The 16,664-nt window shown below is 43.4% G+C and overlaps 1 protein-coding gene across 2 annotated transcripts in view; it reads right to left on the reverse strand.

Moving 5' to 3' along the window:
- AHRR (aryl hydrocarbon receptor repressor) overlaps nucleotides 1-16,664 on the reverse strand; it is a 480,666-nt gene that overhangs the window by 37,950 nt on the left and 426,052 nt on the right. For both annotated transcript variants that reach the window (XM_073587798.1, XM_073587799.1), the window contains one exon: nucleotides 13,157-13,286. In XM_073587798.1, coding sequence (XP_073443899.1) covers nucleotides 13,157-13,286 — 130 coding nt within the window. The remainder of the gene's footprint in view (nucleotides 1-13,156; nucleotides 13,287-16,664) is intronic.

Consider the following 16,664-nt stretch of genomic DNA (forward strand, 5'->3'; position numbering starts at 1 on the left):
GCCTGATGCTTTACCAGAGGCAACCAAACCGGGTGGCTGATGATTGCGAGCCTGGGGCGAAACAGGCAGAAGGAATTGTCATCATGGTGAGGATAGGCCAGGAAAGATCTGGGGAGCAGTCTAAGACGGTCCGGTTTGGATGTGTGCCGCACAGAAGCATCAGTGAAGTAGGGAAAGATAAGGAAACAAGTGGATTCCATGATGTGCCAACTATGGATGTAACGTGTGAATTATTAAGTAAAGAGAATGTCCAAGTTATCCTGGACTGTGTCTCCATTACTGGGGGTCGCCTAGAAGAGTGGCCATCACCATCTGGGAAGTGCCCGGGGCGACTTGAACCTGGAGATGCAAGTACGCTGAGAAGAGGAATTCAGTTTTCTGTGAGGAAAGGTCGTTACACAGATGCTTCAGTGTCTCTGGTCACGACTACAGTCCTGGCCTCCCCTTACAAAACTTCAGTGGTCTCACTGCTCATTTTATGCCTGAACTTGTAGATGCAAAAGATCCTACATTTTTATTGTATTTTCACCTTGAGAAGGAGAATTGTAAGAGGCAGCTCTAAGATAACGTGCTCCAGAATTAAAGAGGTTGTCCAGGGTTGGGTTGAAAGTCTGCAATCACTCTATGTTACACCGCATACTATTAGAATTCTCTGAGGTTAAGTGTGAGTCTGGATGGTCACATGACTGCAGGGATGCAATTTGCATAGTTTAGGCCACATTCTAACTACAGTAGTAAGTGCAGCCTTGATCAATTCTCTTTCCTGTGTCTATCGGGCATGGGACTGCATGTATGCAAACAGCATACTTGCAGTTATGTGACTGCCTGCTTTCACTGCCAACAGTGGACAATCCTGACAGACAGCATGCAAAAGCTGCCCACTTTTTTGGAACTGGGTAAAACTGTTGCGAAAATGCCAAAAGTCATTCTATTTTTGCACAAAAATGTTGGTACTTTTCAAAGTTTTTTATGCCAGAATTCTGGCAAAAACGCTTTGGTGACTGTCACAATTCATTTTTGGATTCGTGGCAGCTCTGGTTCTGCAATAATTTAAATATAGCTTTTTTTCCTTTTGGCCAGCAAGGGTTAATGTCAGTTTCCTTGCTGGCAGCTGCTTTGTTGCTAGTTAGCTGATGTGGGTGGTGAACCCTTCCACCATTCTTTAAAAACTCACATGAACTATCAGCTGTCGGTGATAGAGTAATCTATGATGACCAGCCTGGAGTAAAGAGCTCTCTGGCTTCAGTGGTGAATCTGCTGTTTTTGTGGAGTTTGCGGTCCTGGTGCCTTATCCTCTGCTGTCTGGTGCTTTACAGCAGGGACAGTGTTAAGTACTATTTTCCCTTTTTCTGTCTGTCTTGTTGCTGTCTCTCTCCCTGTGTTGTTCATCAACTGCAGTTTTGAGGCTAGGATCCTTGCCGGCCAGTGCACTAGGGAAGGAATAGTGAGGTGACAATCAAAGGTGACAATCAGGGACTAGGCACGTGACGGCGGCGGGGGGACAGACCTGCTTAGGGCGTTAAGGGAGTTTAGGGACAGGCACAGGTTGGACTTCGGGAGGTGCCCCATCCTTTGTTCCCTACGGTCAGGGCCTTTCTCACCCCATTCAATCTTGCTGTTGGTATCTGTTGTGTTGTCCGCTGGAGTCAACCGTGTCGGTTCGTGACAATCAGGGACATTGTGTAGACATAAAAAGATTGACTTTCTATTATGCAAAGGCTTTCATGTTTTATGAGTGTCCTAATTATTAATATATTAAAACCTTAAAACAACCCTCCACCCTGGGAATAAAAAGTGACTTTACATTTCTTATGTTTAGTCACCTTATCTGGAGCATTCCCTTTATCTCCTACCACTTCCTCTCCTCCACTTAGGGCCCCGTCACACATAGCGACGCACCAGCGATCCCGACAACGATATGACCTTGTCAGGATCGCTGGTGTGTCACTACATGATCGCTGGTGAGCTGCCAAACAGGCAGCTTCACCAGCGATCAGCACCAGTGACACACAGGTAACAAGCGACGCACGTTTGTTAACCCTTACTCTGTCTTCTGTCTGTCACTGTTTCCCGCAACCTGCTAACATAGGCACAACTCCTATGAACACCTGATGATAACAGCTGCTGCTGCCTCGTGTCTGGTTGAAGATCACTGTGGGGAAGGTGACTTGACGGACGGACTTGACTGGAGGAATAAGGGATGGTTTGTGCACTGTAGACGGATATTGGCAATGACAGAAGGGAAACAGCTGGGGAAGATGGAAAAGGAGTGCACTACCTAGATTTGACCACAAGATGGCAGAGGGGAGCGTGAGAACAGGACTTTACAGCAGCTTAGGGCTACGAAACCACTTAGTCATGGGGGGCGGGGAGATAGGAACCCAGGAGAGAAATTTCCGAGGAAGGGGATAAATAGGACAGGACAGGGTTCCAGGCTAGGCTAGTCCCGGGAGGAGTTCAGGAGGAGAAGACCCAGTCCGGAGGACTGACGACGGTGGAGAGCTCGACCAGGGGACTGATAGGAAGAGACAGTCAGGGGGTTTGCCCTGACACAAAGAACCGCAGGACAGACGAGGCCCCGGGGGTACCGATTGGACGACGACCTCGGACTGGTGAAGCGCTGGTGGTAGATAGGCCTAGGGCAGCCCCAGCGAAAAATCTGTGAGGAACGTCACTACGACAGAAGGAAGGTGTAGGTACCCGGGCCTGAATACGGAGAGCTGTAAAGGTGCTGCGGTGTATTGCTACGGTCGTCAGGAGGACGGCCAATAAACTCGGGCCTGTTGTACCTGGAAATCTGCCTCCGACTCGTCTCTGTGTCGTCTGTGCATGGTAAGCAGTGGACCACTCCCCAATCTGGGCCCCTACTACATCACCTCCAGGATAGTCGACCAATTTGGATGACAATATCAGACTGCGCTGCTGTAATAAAGAATCCTTAGGACTAAGATGAGTTGAATGGTTTTTATTTCCACAATGGGTTTCAACGCTGTACTAGCATCTTTTTAAAGTCAAAAAAATAATTGCATAGTGAAAAAAAGACAGTAATCCAGCGTTGAAACCCATTGTGGAAATAAAATCCATTCATCTCATCTTGATCTTAAGGATTCTTTATTACAGCAGCGTAGCCCGATGTCAAGAAAAGATGGAGAACATTATTACAGTATGGGGCCATGACAGACACTATTACAGGATGGGAGGCATTATTATAGGATGGGGGACATTATTACAGCATGGAGGACATTACAACAGGATAGAGGAAAATATTACAGGAAAGGGGCCCAGGATGGAAGACATTATTACAGGAGCCCATAGATCTGACCAACATTCTACCTCTTATGGTCAGATAAGCGTTCTGTTCTCGCTTCCAGGATGGCATGAGGAAGATGCACTGCTTACTGTGGTAAGCAGTAGCATAACTAGAAATTTGTACCGGGACCCATAAGACTCTAGTTACGCCACTGTTTACCACAGTACTCCCCATGCCATCTTGGAAGCGAGAAGAATAGATTGCTAATCTGACCAAAAGAGGTTGTGGCAAAAAAAAAATGGCACTAGTTAGTGTGAGTATTTGTGATGAAATGTATGGTCACACTATAATCTGAGGGTTGAGGGTCGCTTTAACCTAACACCTTCTAGTGGTCAAAGGATATTTGTTCTTTATTCCCATTCAGAGACACAACAAAAGAATATGATACGCGTAGAACTCTGACTATGTCTCACATCATTAATTTAACATGTTTTTTTTTGCATTTTATGTCTGTGGTTGGTTTATTAACAAAAATGCGTCTCTTGGGAAAAATTTATATTTCTGAATCCAAATAGACATGAAACCTGAGCAGCACTGGGATCATTTTATTAGCAAAGGCCTGCCAGTGTTGGACCAATAAGCTTAATTATCCTGATGCTGGCACTAACCATCTATATAACTGCTGCCACAAATGATCCGTTCTCGTGGTTTACAATGCCTGGAAGACCAATCCATCACATAAAAAGTTAAAGGCCACTGACACTTGGATTATCTTACTATTTTCTTCTTCTGATTGAAATAGGAGAGGAGAACATGAAATGTGAAGATCTCTATCTGTGACTAATGCTCTAGTAAGAACACTTAAGTGGGCCAGTAAATGCCATGCCGTGCCATTCACCTAAGAATAGTAAGTGAATAAAACCAATCTGAGTTTCAGTACACCTTTCATTATTACTGCGGTGGTTGACTATAAATCTACCACAAACAACTAATAGAGGTTCAAAGCTGAAGTGTTCAACCTTATTTGTTTGCTAAGAGTTTGACAACTGTGTGGCAGTGTGCCAGGTACGTGTTGAGGTGAAGATTTTTTTTTTATATGTCTTCTTTTTATGTTTCACGCCATAGCTAAAACCACAAAATAAATGTTCATTTTGAAACATATTACAATTATCTAACTTTACGTGCAACCCAGTTTACCCATCCCACATGGGCAGACATTCGTGGCATATAGCCCTGACAGCATCAAAGTTCTGCCCAACTCTTGGTGACATTACCAAGTCGATAGCTGTCAGATGTAGACATGTAAACTGTATGTTGCCAATGCTTACTATATACGTAATTTATTCATGTTATACTGTAGTTGTTCCACATGGGTATATCTACCACCAGTCTGGGGCTGCCCTTTTTCTAGACAAAGTTGGGTCTGAACTTCCAAATTGTGTGATCCTGGCATGCAGAGCCTCGACAGTCCTCTCTGCTGTGAAAGTGTGAGATCCTGGTTGTTATTGAAAGATCTCACTCTCTGCACTAACCCAGCACTGCTGCATCTTTTAAACCCTTACCGACATCCGCTGTACATGAATGGCGCAAGTTGGCAGCAGGAATATGGAGTGGGCTCATGTGTTGAGCCCGCACTATGCCCAGCAAGCAATGGCTGGGTGTTACAGCTAGGGCTTACCTCTAATAGCCAACTCTGACAGCAGCATTAACAGCATGCAGGCATGGGGCACATCAATCTTTGGGCCCATTAATTGTTATGACAGCCAGAGGTCTGTTGAAGATATCCATGATTGTCATAACGGAGCTCCCTTGAACACCAGCATGTGGCCGGGTTTTAAAGGCGACTATGATTTTTACTATACGCAGCAATACCGAAATATTGCTGTATATAGCACAAGCAATCAAACAATCACAGATTCAATTTCTGATTTGGTTTTCACCACTAAAATAATAAAAAACGTAACACATTTGGTATCGCCAAAATAGTACTAATGAGGAGTATCGTATTGCCAAGTCATTTGCAACAATGTTAAAATTTCGTTTTTTTTCTGAATTTCTCTGTACTTGGAATTTCTTTCCTGTTTTCCAGTATACTATGTAGTAAGACGAATGGTGTCATACAAAAGTACAAATCATTCTGCAAAAAACAAGTCCTCATACATTTACAGTATGTGAAAAAAAATAAAAAATAAAAAAGTTATGGCTCTTGGAAAAATGGGAGGTAAAAATAAAAATAGAATCTTGCCATGTAGGGGGGGTAATAAGCGGTAATGATGTCACCACTCAGTGAAATAATGATGAACTTTATGTTTACATTTTTCTGGGTTTTGACCTTACTTTTGCCTTGTTCCCACAAATTCTCTCCCTATATACGTTGGAGGCTTCGGTAATTGCACCATTGCCAGTTGCTGTATTCTTTAAGTTTGTAAGTTTCTGTTTTTCTGACCAACCATTGCAAAACTGCAATAATTATTCCAATAGTTGTTCTTGTGTTAGTGTCTCCATCCATTTACGTTATGAATGGTCTTCAGACACTGCATCACGGTAGGGGACACATGAGGCAGTGTCCATGGGCACAAAATTCTTAGGGGCACAAAATTTCAAAATAAAAAGAGCAGGAACATACATGGTCAAAATTATTGGTACCCCCCGTTTAATGACTGAAAAACCCACAATGGTGACAGAAATAACTTGAATCTGACAAAAGTAATAAATGAAAAATCTATGAAAATGAACAAATGAAAGTCAGACATTGCTTCTCAACCATGCTTCCACAGAATTTAAAAAAAAAAAAAATAAAACTCAAGAAATAGGCCTGGACAGAAATGATGGTACCCTTAACTTAATATTTTGTTTCACAACCTTTTCAAGCAATCACTGCAATCAAATGATTCCTGTAACTGTCAATGAGACTTCTGCACCTCTTGACAGGTATTTTGGCCCACTCCTCAAGAGCAACCTGCTCCAGTTGTCCCATGTTTGAAGGTTGCCTTTTCCAGACAGCATGTTTCAGCTCTTTCCAAAGATGCTCAACAGGATTTAGGTCAGGGCTTATAGAAGGCCACTTCAGAATAGTCCAATGTTTTCCTCAGCCATTCTTGATTTTTTTTAGCTGTGTGTTTTGGGTCATTATCCTCTTGCAAAACCCATGACCTGCAACTGAGACTAAGCTTTCTGACACTGGGCAGCACATTTCTCTCTAGAATCCCTTGATAGTCTTAAGATTTCATTGTACCCTGCACAGATTATAGACACCTTGTGCCCGATGCAGCAAAGCAGCCCCAGAACACAACAGAGCCTTCTCCATGATTCACAGTAGGGATAGTGTTCTTTTCTTGATATGCTTCATTTTTCCATCTGTGAACATAGAGCTGATGTACCTTGCCAAAAAGTTCCATTTTTGTCTCATCTGTCCATAGGACATTCACCCAGAAGCTTTGTGGCTTGTTAACATGTAGTATGGCAAATTCCAGTCTTGCTTTTTTTATGATTTTTTTCAACAATGGTGTCCTCCTTGGTCATCTCCCATGAAGTCCACTTTGGCTCATATAACGACGGATCATGCAATCTGACACTGATGTTCCTTGAGCTTGAAGATCACCTTTACTCTGTTTAGAAGTTTTTCTGGGCTCTTTTGTTAACATTCGTGTGTGTCTAGATTTCCCAGTACCCGACTCTGCTTTGGCTCTGACCTGCTCCTGTCTCTTGCTTCTGGTGTTTCTGCTTCTGACCGGTAATGACCTTTTTGGCGTGTCTCTGACTCTGTGTTTAGTATTTCCCTTGGTACTGCGCTACTCTCTGATATCGACACGGCTTGTTTGACTATTTTGCTGCCACCTGGTGGTAGCCTCTCTGCACTGCGTGGTTTTTGATGCGTTTTTTTTGCACGGTTTCTGAGAACATTGGAAATGGCTAAAAACGCTCAGCTATGCGGAAAATAATGAGCATGCTGCGTTTTTAGCCGCTAAGCATTTTCTAAGCGTTTAAAAACGCATGCATTGGCACAAGAAGCCAAAAATGCATTAAATTTAATTGGAAACTTCTTTTAAGCGTTTCTGCAGCTTCTGATCCGGCACAAAAGCTGCGGAAACGCTTAAAAAAATGTAACGTGGGCACACAGCCAATCCCCCCTCCCTGGGTCCAGCGCTGAGTCTCGTGGTGTCAGATAGTGGCTGCAGCGCTGACATCACGCTGACAGCACAACAGCCAGTCAGTGAGCTCAGCGGCTGCGAACGGGTCATCCCATCTACATGAGCTGAGCTCAGGGAGTGGCTACCGTGCTGTCAACGTGATATCAGCGCTGTAGCCAATAAATGACTCCAGGAGCAGTGGGGGAAACTCAGCGCTGGACCCAAGGAGATGGTGAATATAGTGCGGTTTGTTTTGTATTTTATAACAAAATATGCCCAAGGACCAGGAGTTTCTGAAAGAAAACAACCCCTTTATTACTTTCTAAAGGATGCACTCAGAGGGGTATTATTTGTTTCAAGGGAGTAATTAGTAGGCATCTTTACTTTGATAGTGGTTGCCATATGTGACTTGCCCCAGGCATTGGCAACCCACACTATTCCATTGGTCAATGATGTTCCTAATTGCTGAGCACATAATGGCTGCTTCATTTTCCTTTACAACTGTTTCCAGTTTTCTGCCTGATTCTTTGTTGCTTTTGTCCTCAATAGTGTCTTGGCATCATGCTCCTGCAGTCTGACTTTTAGTTAAATAAATAGGGTGTCATCGTGGCTCCCTCTTTCTCCCTCTAGGCAGGGTCGACGTTAGCGGCAAGCAGACGAGGCAGCTGCCTAGGGCCCTGATCCCTCAGGGGCCTCCAGCTAGTGGCGTGCTGCTAATAGAGGTACATCACGCAGCCGCTATGGGGCCATTGAGCCCACCTGCCGCCAGCGCCGACTCCCCCTCCGTGCCGCATTCAACTATACCGGCGTCTATGACGTCGGTACAGCTCAAGGCAATAATGGAGGAGAGAGCATCAGAGGACGCTCCTTCTCCCATCATTCCCCTCTGCCTCTGACACTGCGGGTGCGCAATGATGTCACTTCATTGTGCACCCACTGTGTGCCGGAAAGTGCAGCCACTGAGACTGGAGCTGAGCCGGGAGCAGCGCAGGGCACGAGGAAAGTCGAGGATTCTATTTTTTTTTAAATATATCAGTGAGTGAGTACTAGATTCTGGGGACATTCTTGGGAGGGGGGTGCTACATTATATTCAATGAGGGAGGATTGCATCATACTCTTTGATGGCACTACATTATATTCTATGGGGAGGTGGGTAGTATTATATTCTATGGGGGGGCTACATTATATTTTATTGGGGCTGTATTGTATTCTATGAGGGAGGATTGCATCATACTCTTTGATGGGGCTACATTATATTTTATGGGGAGGTGGGTTCTATTATATTCTATGCGGGGCTACACTATATTCTATGGGGGGTTGTATTATATTTATTATATTCTATGAGGGGTGATTGCATCATACTCTATGAGGGGGCTACATTATACTATATGAGAGGGCTACATTGTATTGTAAGGGGGACTACATTATATTGTATGGGGGGCTTCATTGTACTCTATGAGGGGCTACATTATATTCTATAGGGGCTGCATTATGCTATATGAGGAAAGCGACATTGTATTCTATGGAGGGGCTACATTATACTATAAGGGGGCTGCATTATATTCTATGGAGGGGCTGCATTATATTCTATGGGGGCTGCATTATACTCTATGAGGGGGCTACCATATATTCTATACTGCATGAGGGGGCTGCATTATATTCTATGGGGGGTTACATTATATTGTATGGCAGGGCTACATTATACTCTGAGGGGTCTACATTATATTCTGTGATGTGGCTGCATTATACTCTGTCGGGTGACTGCATTATGCTCTATGGGGTGTCTGCATTATACTATATGTGGGCTGCATTATACTGTATCGAGGACTATGGGGAATACATTATACTATATGAAGAACTATGGGGTGCATTATACTATGGGAAGTGAATTGTACTACATGGATGATTATGGCAGTGCATTATACTATATGGAGCACTATGAGGAATGCATTATACTATATAGAGGACTGAGCAGTGTATTTTAATATATGGAGCACTATGAGGAGTGTATTATACTATATGGAGGACTGAGGAGTGTATTTGTCATGGTCTGCTGAGTTTCTGGGATTAGGTGGTTTAAGGGTTAACCTGGATGGGCCTCACTCTGGGATTCTGGGAAGCTACTTATAGCCTCATTGTGGGGCCATTCCCTGTCGCTTATACTCTGACCCTTGGCCGAGTGTGTTTGACCCTGTTTTGCCAGTGCCAGTGCTTTGTACCTGTGCTACGTTACGTCTGTCTGGTTCTAACTTGGCTGTGTCCCTGTTACGAGTTTTGCCTTATCCTTTTGTAGTGTGCTGCCCTCTCTGTGTATGACCCCTTGGCTATGTCCTGACTACCCTCTGCCTGCTTCTCTTGTATTGTGCTGCCCTCTCTGTGAATGACCCCTTGGCTATGTCCTGACTATCCGTTCTGTCTAATCCTTTGGTACTGTCATGCTATCTCATGCTTTGACCATGGCCTGATCTGAGTTATGTCTCTGTCTATGCCCCTTGGTAACTTTGTCCCCTAGTTACCCTTCTAGGAGTTTTCCTTAATCTCCTAGCTCTCCGGAGCTTAGGTCACACCCCAGCAGTCACGTGCTTCAGGTCCTGTTTGTCTGAAGCACGCATCTTCACCGCTGCTGCCCCGCTCCACAGGTATTTTTGGGAACAGTTTGTTTTACTCAGGACACGCGCACTGACTCAGTGAGCAAGTGCAGTGCGGTGTTCCTGACAGTATTATTCTATATGGAGGACTGAGCAGTGCATTTTAATATATAAGAACTATGAGGAGTGTATTATACTATATGGAGGACTGAGTAGTGTATTTTATATGAAGGACTATGAGGAGTGTATTATACTATATTTAGGACTGTGCTGTTCATTTTAATATATGGAGGACTATGAGGAGTGTATTATACTATATGGAGGACTGAGGAGTGTATTATACTATATGGAGGACTGAGCAGTGTATTTTAATATATGGAGGACTATGAGGAGTGAATTGTACTATATGGAGGACTAAGTAGTGTATTATACTATATGGAGGACTGAGCAGTGTTTTTAATATATGGAGGACTATGAGGAGTGTATTGTACTATATGGAGGACTGAGTAGTGTATTATACTCTATAGGTAGGACTATGAGGAGTGTATTATACTATATGGAGGACTGAGCAGTGTTTTTAATATATGGAGGACTATAGGAGTGTATTATACTATATAGAGGACTGAGTAGTGTATAATACTCTATGGAGGACTGGGGACTGTATTATACTATATGGAGGACTGAGTAGTGTATTATACTATATGGAGGAATGAGGCATGTATTATACTATATGGAGGACTGAGAAGTGTATTATACTATATGGAGGACTGAGTAGTGTATTATACTTTATGGAGGACTGAGGCATGTATTATACTATATGGAGGACTGAGGAGTGTATTATACTATATGGAAGACTGGGGACTGTATTATACTATATGGAGGACTGAGTAGTGTATTATACTATATGGAGGACTGAGGCATGTATTATACTATATGGAGGACTGAGGAGTGTATTATACTATATGGAGGACTGAGCAGTGTATTTTAATATATGGAGGACTATGAGGAGTGCATTGTACTATATGGAGGACTAAGTAGTGTATTATACTATATGGAGGACTGAGCTGTGTTTTTAATATATGGAGGACTATGAGGAGTGTATTGTACTATATGGAGGACTGAGTAGTGTATTATACTCTATAGGTAGGACTATGAGGAGTGTATTATACTATATGGAGGACTGAGCAGTGTTTTTAATATATGGAGGACTATGAGGAGTGTATTATAGTATATGGAGGACTGAGTAGTGTATTATACTATATGGAGGACTGGGGACTGTATTATACTATATGGAGGACTGAGGAGTAAATTTTAATATATGGAGGACTATGAGGAGTGTATTATACAATATGGAGAACTGAGGAGTGTATTTTAATATATGGAGGACTATGAGGAGTGTATTATACTATATGGAGGACTGAGGAGTGTATTTTAATATAAGGAGGACTATAGGGAGTGTATTGTACTATATGGAGGACTATGGGCAGTGTATTATACTATATGGAGGACTATAGGGAGTGTATTATACAATATGGAGGACTATGGGGAGTGTACTATACTATATGGGGGACTATGGGGCACATTATATTATATGGAGGACTATGGGGTGTGTGTTGTGAATTCGCTTTCTGGCCTACCTCTGGTTACTACTGAAGGTAGTGGAGCTGGTCAAATTGACAGAGGGGTTGCGAGTTCTCTTTCTGGGCTCCCTCTGGTGGTTACTGGAGGTAATGGAGCTGATCTGATTAACAGAGGCTTGCCACCTGATAATGAGGATGACGATTGGAGATCTGGGTTTTGAGACTGGATTTAAGACAGCCGACTTCTTCTATCCCTGCTGGTGCTTTTTCTTGCCTCCTGAGGTCTTAGTTTCCAGCTCAGTCCATGCATGTTCAGCTAAGTGTTCTTTTGCTATTCTGTTCACAGCTCCGGCTGGGGCTGTGCTGAATCACCATCCATATGTTACTGCTTGTGCCAGTTTGTTTTTGTCCTTTATTAGATTGGCCTCTTTTTGCTCTGCTTTCAGAATATACCAGAGTGCTGATATAGTGGGCGAAGTCATGCGACTTCAGTATTTTTGCATCAGACGTGTTGGACCTTTTTTGCAGGGTTTTTTGCGTGATTGCAGACAGTGTCTTTCCTTTCCTGTCCTGTCTAGTCAGTGTGGGCCCCATCGTTTGCTCAGTCTATTTTACTATCGGCTTTTGTGTTTTCATCTTGTCTCACCGACAATATATGTTTGGGGGCTATCTATTCCTTTGGGGTCTGCACTGGGGCAGATTAGATTTCCCCATTCTTGCTTCAGGCTTAGTTAGCTCTCCGGCTGTGCCGAGGCATGTAGGATCATCGTAGGCACGCTCCACGGCTACTGCTAGTTGTGCGGATAGGATCAGGGGTCTACAATCCGCTTAGTTACCAACCTCTCTGATTTTCTGTGGCTTAGCTTGGGCTTGCTCTCCTCCTCGGTGCACCAATCATAACAGGTGTGCATTTTACAATATGGAGGACTGTCGTGCACATTATAATTTATGGAGGACTATGGGGTGTATTATACTAAACAAGCAAAATGCTGCCTATTCATCGAGTGATTGGATTGTTTTTGCCGGAACAAAAATCATTGTTCACAGCAGCACATCGCCGGTGTTAACTGTAGATGTGCTGTTGATAACATGATACTGTATGGGGATCTATTAGTAATTGTTCTGTCCCCATCATTCTGTCTCAGTTGGTGGAACGAGGCTGGGAAACAAGCGTCGAACGACTTCAATATTGTCGATCACACTCGTTTAGCGGCCTGAACTCAGCGCATGTAAATACAACAGAAATGCTTCTGTGTGATGTGCAATATGTTAGCATTTGGGGCCCCACTTTAAACTTTTGCCTAGGGCCCCACTTTGCCTAAACCTGGCCCTTCCTCTAGGTATTAGTCTGTGACCTGCATAAGGCTTGCCAATGGTTATCATTCTCACACAAAGAACTTGGCATTACAAAGGATCACTGCACCTAGTTCCTGAGATTCTGATATTGAGAAAGAATTGATCGATCCTGACTACTTGTCCAGAAAGAGCAGATAAGGATACAAGTAAGAATTGCATGGTTAGTAGCAATACTATATGAAAATTCAATACCATGAAAAACTATACCAAATGCTACCAACATTAACGCTTCTTAGCGTCTAATGAACCAACCTGTTTCTGTTTGAGACTCCTGTGCAAGCACCATCTGTTGGGGATTCATGGCCCAGTGAAGTTGCCTGCAGAATTCCTGCCGATCATCCACATGGATGTAATCATAGACATTTTGATGCATGACGTCAGTCTGAAATATCAAATTAGAAAGAAACTGAATCAGATAATACATTTTCATTCGCCAACTAGTTGAATCCTATATTTTTTCAACTGGTTTACAGATAAATAATACACATTGAAACAGGTATTATAGAAAACAAATTAATTAGCCAAAAAAGGGAAAGAATAATGAAGGTTGCCTGCTTTGGATAATCTTGTTAGAAGAGTTCCCTAATGATTGTATGTTAATTACATGTTTTCCCATTGCTGCAACTGATAATGATTAAAGAGGATATCTGGGCATATAATATTGATGGCAAATATTTAGGTAGTCAAAATCAATACAATGGGGGTCCAACACCTGGCACGACCTCAGATAGTTCTTATTGGGGTTTGACATGAACTTTGGACCAGCTCATATATAGGTGCATCAAATAGCTGCTGATGTGCAATTAGACATTGGATGGAGCTGTGCCATACGGCTATGTTCAGTGTTTACATCCGGCCATCACCAGCTGTCCTGGTGGAGATACCAGGTGTTGGACCCCCATCGATTTGATACTGATGACCTATTTTAAGGATCAATATTACAAGTCTGGACAAATCATTTAGTTTCAATTTGTGGGGAAATATTGGCACAGTTTAATTGCATCATCACCACAGAAGAAATTAGGCATTATCCTCCCTCCATTGTGATCAATAAGAAGTCCCTGTAATCCATTGGAGAGAGGATGAATGGCAGAGTCATGAATGACCATTATGTATCTCAAGGTGGGTGGCCTTGAGATGGAGACTGATGTGTGTGTTGATCAGCAGTGATGTTGCTGACATGTTGTGTCAATGTGTCCGGGAGAAGTCTCCAGGTAGCTGGGGAGACGGGCCGACCCAGTTACCTACAAACTCACCCAGGGGGTGTGTTTAAGAACGCTGTTGCAAAGTGTGTGTGAAGGGTTCGGGGACCTGTGATGAGGTCATAGCCATGTGACCCGGTGGGCGTGGCTACGGACCATATAAGGTGGCCAGGGTAGGTCACATGTGGTGAATGCAGGGACCTGGTTGGTCCGTTGTGAAAGGTCCCGCTGGGAGATGTGTCTCCTGGCTAACAGCATGTGGAGTGGCTGTGTGTAATGGCTGCACGTGCCTGGTGATTCCTGGGAGGGAATGGTTATCTGCAGCATGGAGAAACAGCCATGAGGAAACCCGGACGTGGGTGAGATAACTATGAGGCTGAAGAGCCTGTGTATGCCAACCTGTGTGACCACAGGGAGGACAGAGAGAAGCTCTGTCAAAGACGCTATGCTGATATGAACTTTATGTTGCTTGCTTTGGTTTATGCTGCATAAATAAACCGCATGGACTATAATGGTTTTATGGAAAACCCGTGCTGGATCTGGTTTTGTGTCGGCTAAGCGAGTGATCCCCTATGTGAATGACAGCGTTACCTCACATGGCCTAATAATGTATTTCTTTTTTGCATTGAGGACACACCTTGAGAGACACATAAATTATTGAAAATGTTATTCTTGCTCTGCATCCTCATTATATAATCACTATAATTTAAATTAAATGTGATATTTCAACATGATTAAAGTTGTAGTTTTTGGTGGTGTAGACACTTAATGAGAGGACAGTAAAGCTCAACCAAGCTAAGGCAGGTTGATGGGTGTGAAGAGGGCACAATACCTAAAAAGGAGACAGAACCCATTTATTCCAGACTCTGATAAGAGCATGGGTGTACATAATTAAAATGAGTCCTTTTCTTTTGTTACTAGTTAGCAACAGCATATGCTGACCACCTGGGATAGGAGAAATGTATGCTTGTTTGCCCCACATCTCACATTCATTAGGTAATTCCCAGTACCCTTGGGTAATACCCAATACCCTTTGTATTGAATTTTAAAAGCACCACCTGTCATCTCCTATCTCAGTAATCTAAATATCTGTTGTGAGAACACAACATTGTATCTTAATTAACCAGCCAGCGCTGGAAGATGAAGCCAGGTTGTGACCCTCCATCCAACTAGTTTTGTAACTGAATGGATTGTCAACTTCCAGCTAGCTTTACTTTATATCGAAAACTAAATAGAATAGGTTTCATACCTATTAGATGAAGGCATACTATCTAGCGCCTCAAACAAGTTTGGTCTGTACCTTGGGTCTTATTAAAAAGCCAAAAATATTGCTGGTCCTAAAGATAACGTAAAGTTTTCTGCTTCTAGTTTTTTTTAATTCTGTCTTTTAGTATCTGCAATGGTACAGTAGTATAATGTCATCACTAGAGTTGAGCGACTTTTGTTTTTTTAGGGTCGAGTTTCGTTTCGTGAAACCCGACTTTTCCAAATGTCGGGTCGAGCAAGATCGGCCGATTATAGGGAAAAGTCGGGGTCGTCCTGAAACACGAAACCCAATGTAAGTCAATGGGGAATAAAAGTCGGCAGTGAGAGGACAGGAAACACACCTACAGTGCCCATTTGCATGCCAAAAGCATCAATTCTTCTTACTTAAGCTTGTCAACCTTACTTAACTTCATAATACAAGTTACGCACTGAAAAATGGGGGTTATTTGGCTAAAGTTGTGGGGGGGTAGGGCTGGCTCCAGGTTTTCATGTGCCCTGGGCGAAAGAGCGCCCCTTTAACACATACCACAACTCATCATGCTCCGATACGGCAGAGAAATAGCGGTATAGTACAATGAAAAATACTTCACTTTTTACATCTCATGACGAGGCCCATCTATTTCTCCATACAGAATCATTGGTCCCATATAATGTTTGAAACAGTATATGATGAGCTCCACATAATGCTACAGTATATGTTGGTCCCCATGGATGAAGCTCCACTGTCTTATGGGCCCAAATAATGCTCCAAACATAATGGGCCCCATTTCTAATGCTCTAGTGTATAATGGGCCCTGTAAATGCTGCTCCAGTGTCTGATGTCCACCTTTGGAATGTTCCAGTGTATGGTGGGCCCCATCTATCATTCTCCAGAGTATAGTGCTCCCCAAAAATTGCTGTCCCAACATTGAAAACAATCAAATAAGTCTCCTCGCTAGGGAATCCCTGTACTAGTCTGGACTCCTCGTCATCCCCATCTTCCATCTCACTGCACAGTATTTCAACCTTGCAAGTGCTGTGATCCTGAGCAAGCAGGGGGGGCCCATTCGTTGGCGACGGCACTGGCACAGGGCCCCTGATAGTACGGTGGTGTGTCTGATGGCGGGTGGGCCAAACCTGCACTTTCATCTGCAGCTTCCTCTTTGTCACCGTGTAAGATGGAACTGTATATGGGAAGGGTAACCTGAGTTTCATCAGGGTCAGATTCAGGCCGTGTAGCGTGCGAGGGGAATGTAGTGGTCTGGGTCAATGTACCAGCAGATTCATCGAGCAGTGGCTGGGCATCAGTGCAC

The sequence above is a fragment of the Dendrobates tinctorius genome, unplaced genomic scaffold (assembly GCF_039654945.1).
Source record: "Dendrobates tinctorius isolate UK_male_01 unplaced genomic scaffold, ASM3965494v1 ptg000102l, whole genome shotgun sequence".
Lineage (NCBI taxonomy): Eukaryota > Metazoa > Chordata > Amphibia > Anura > Dendrobatidae > Dendrobates > Dendrobates tinctorius.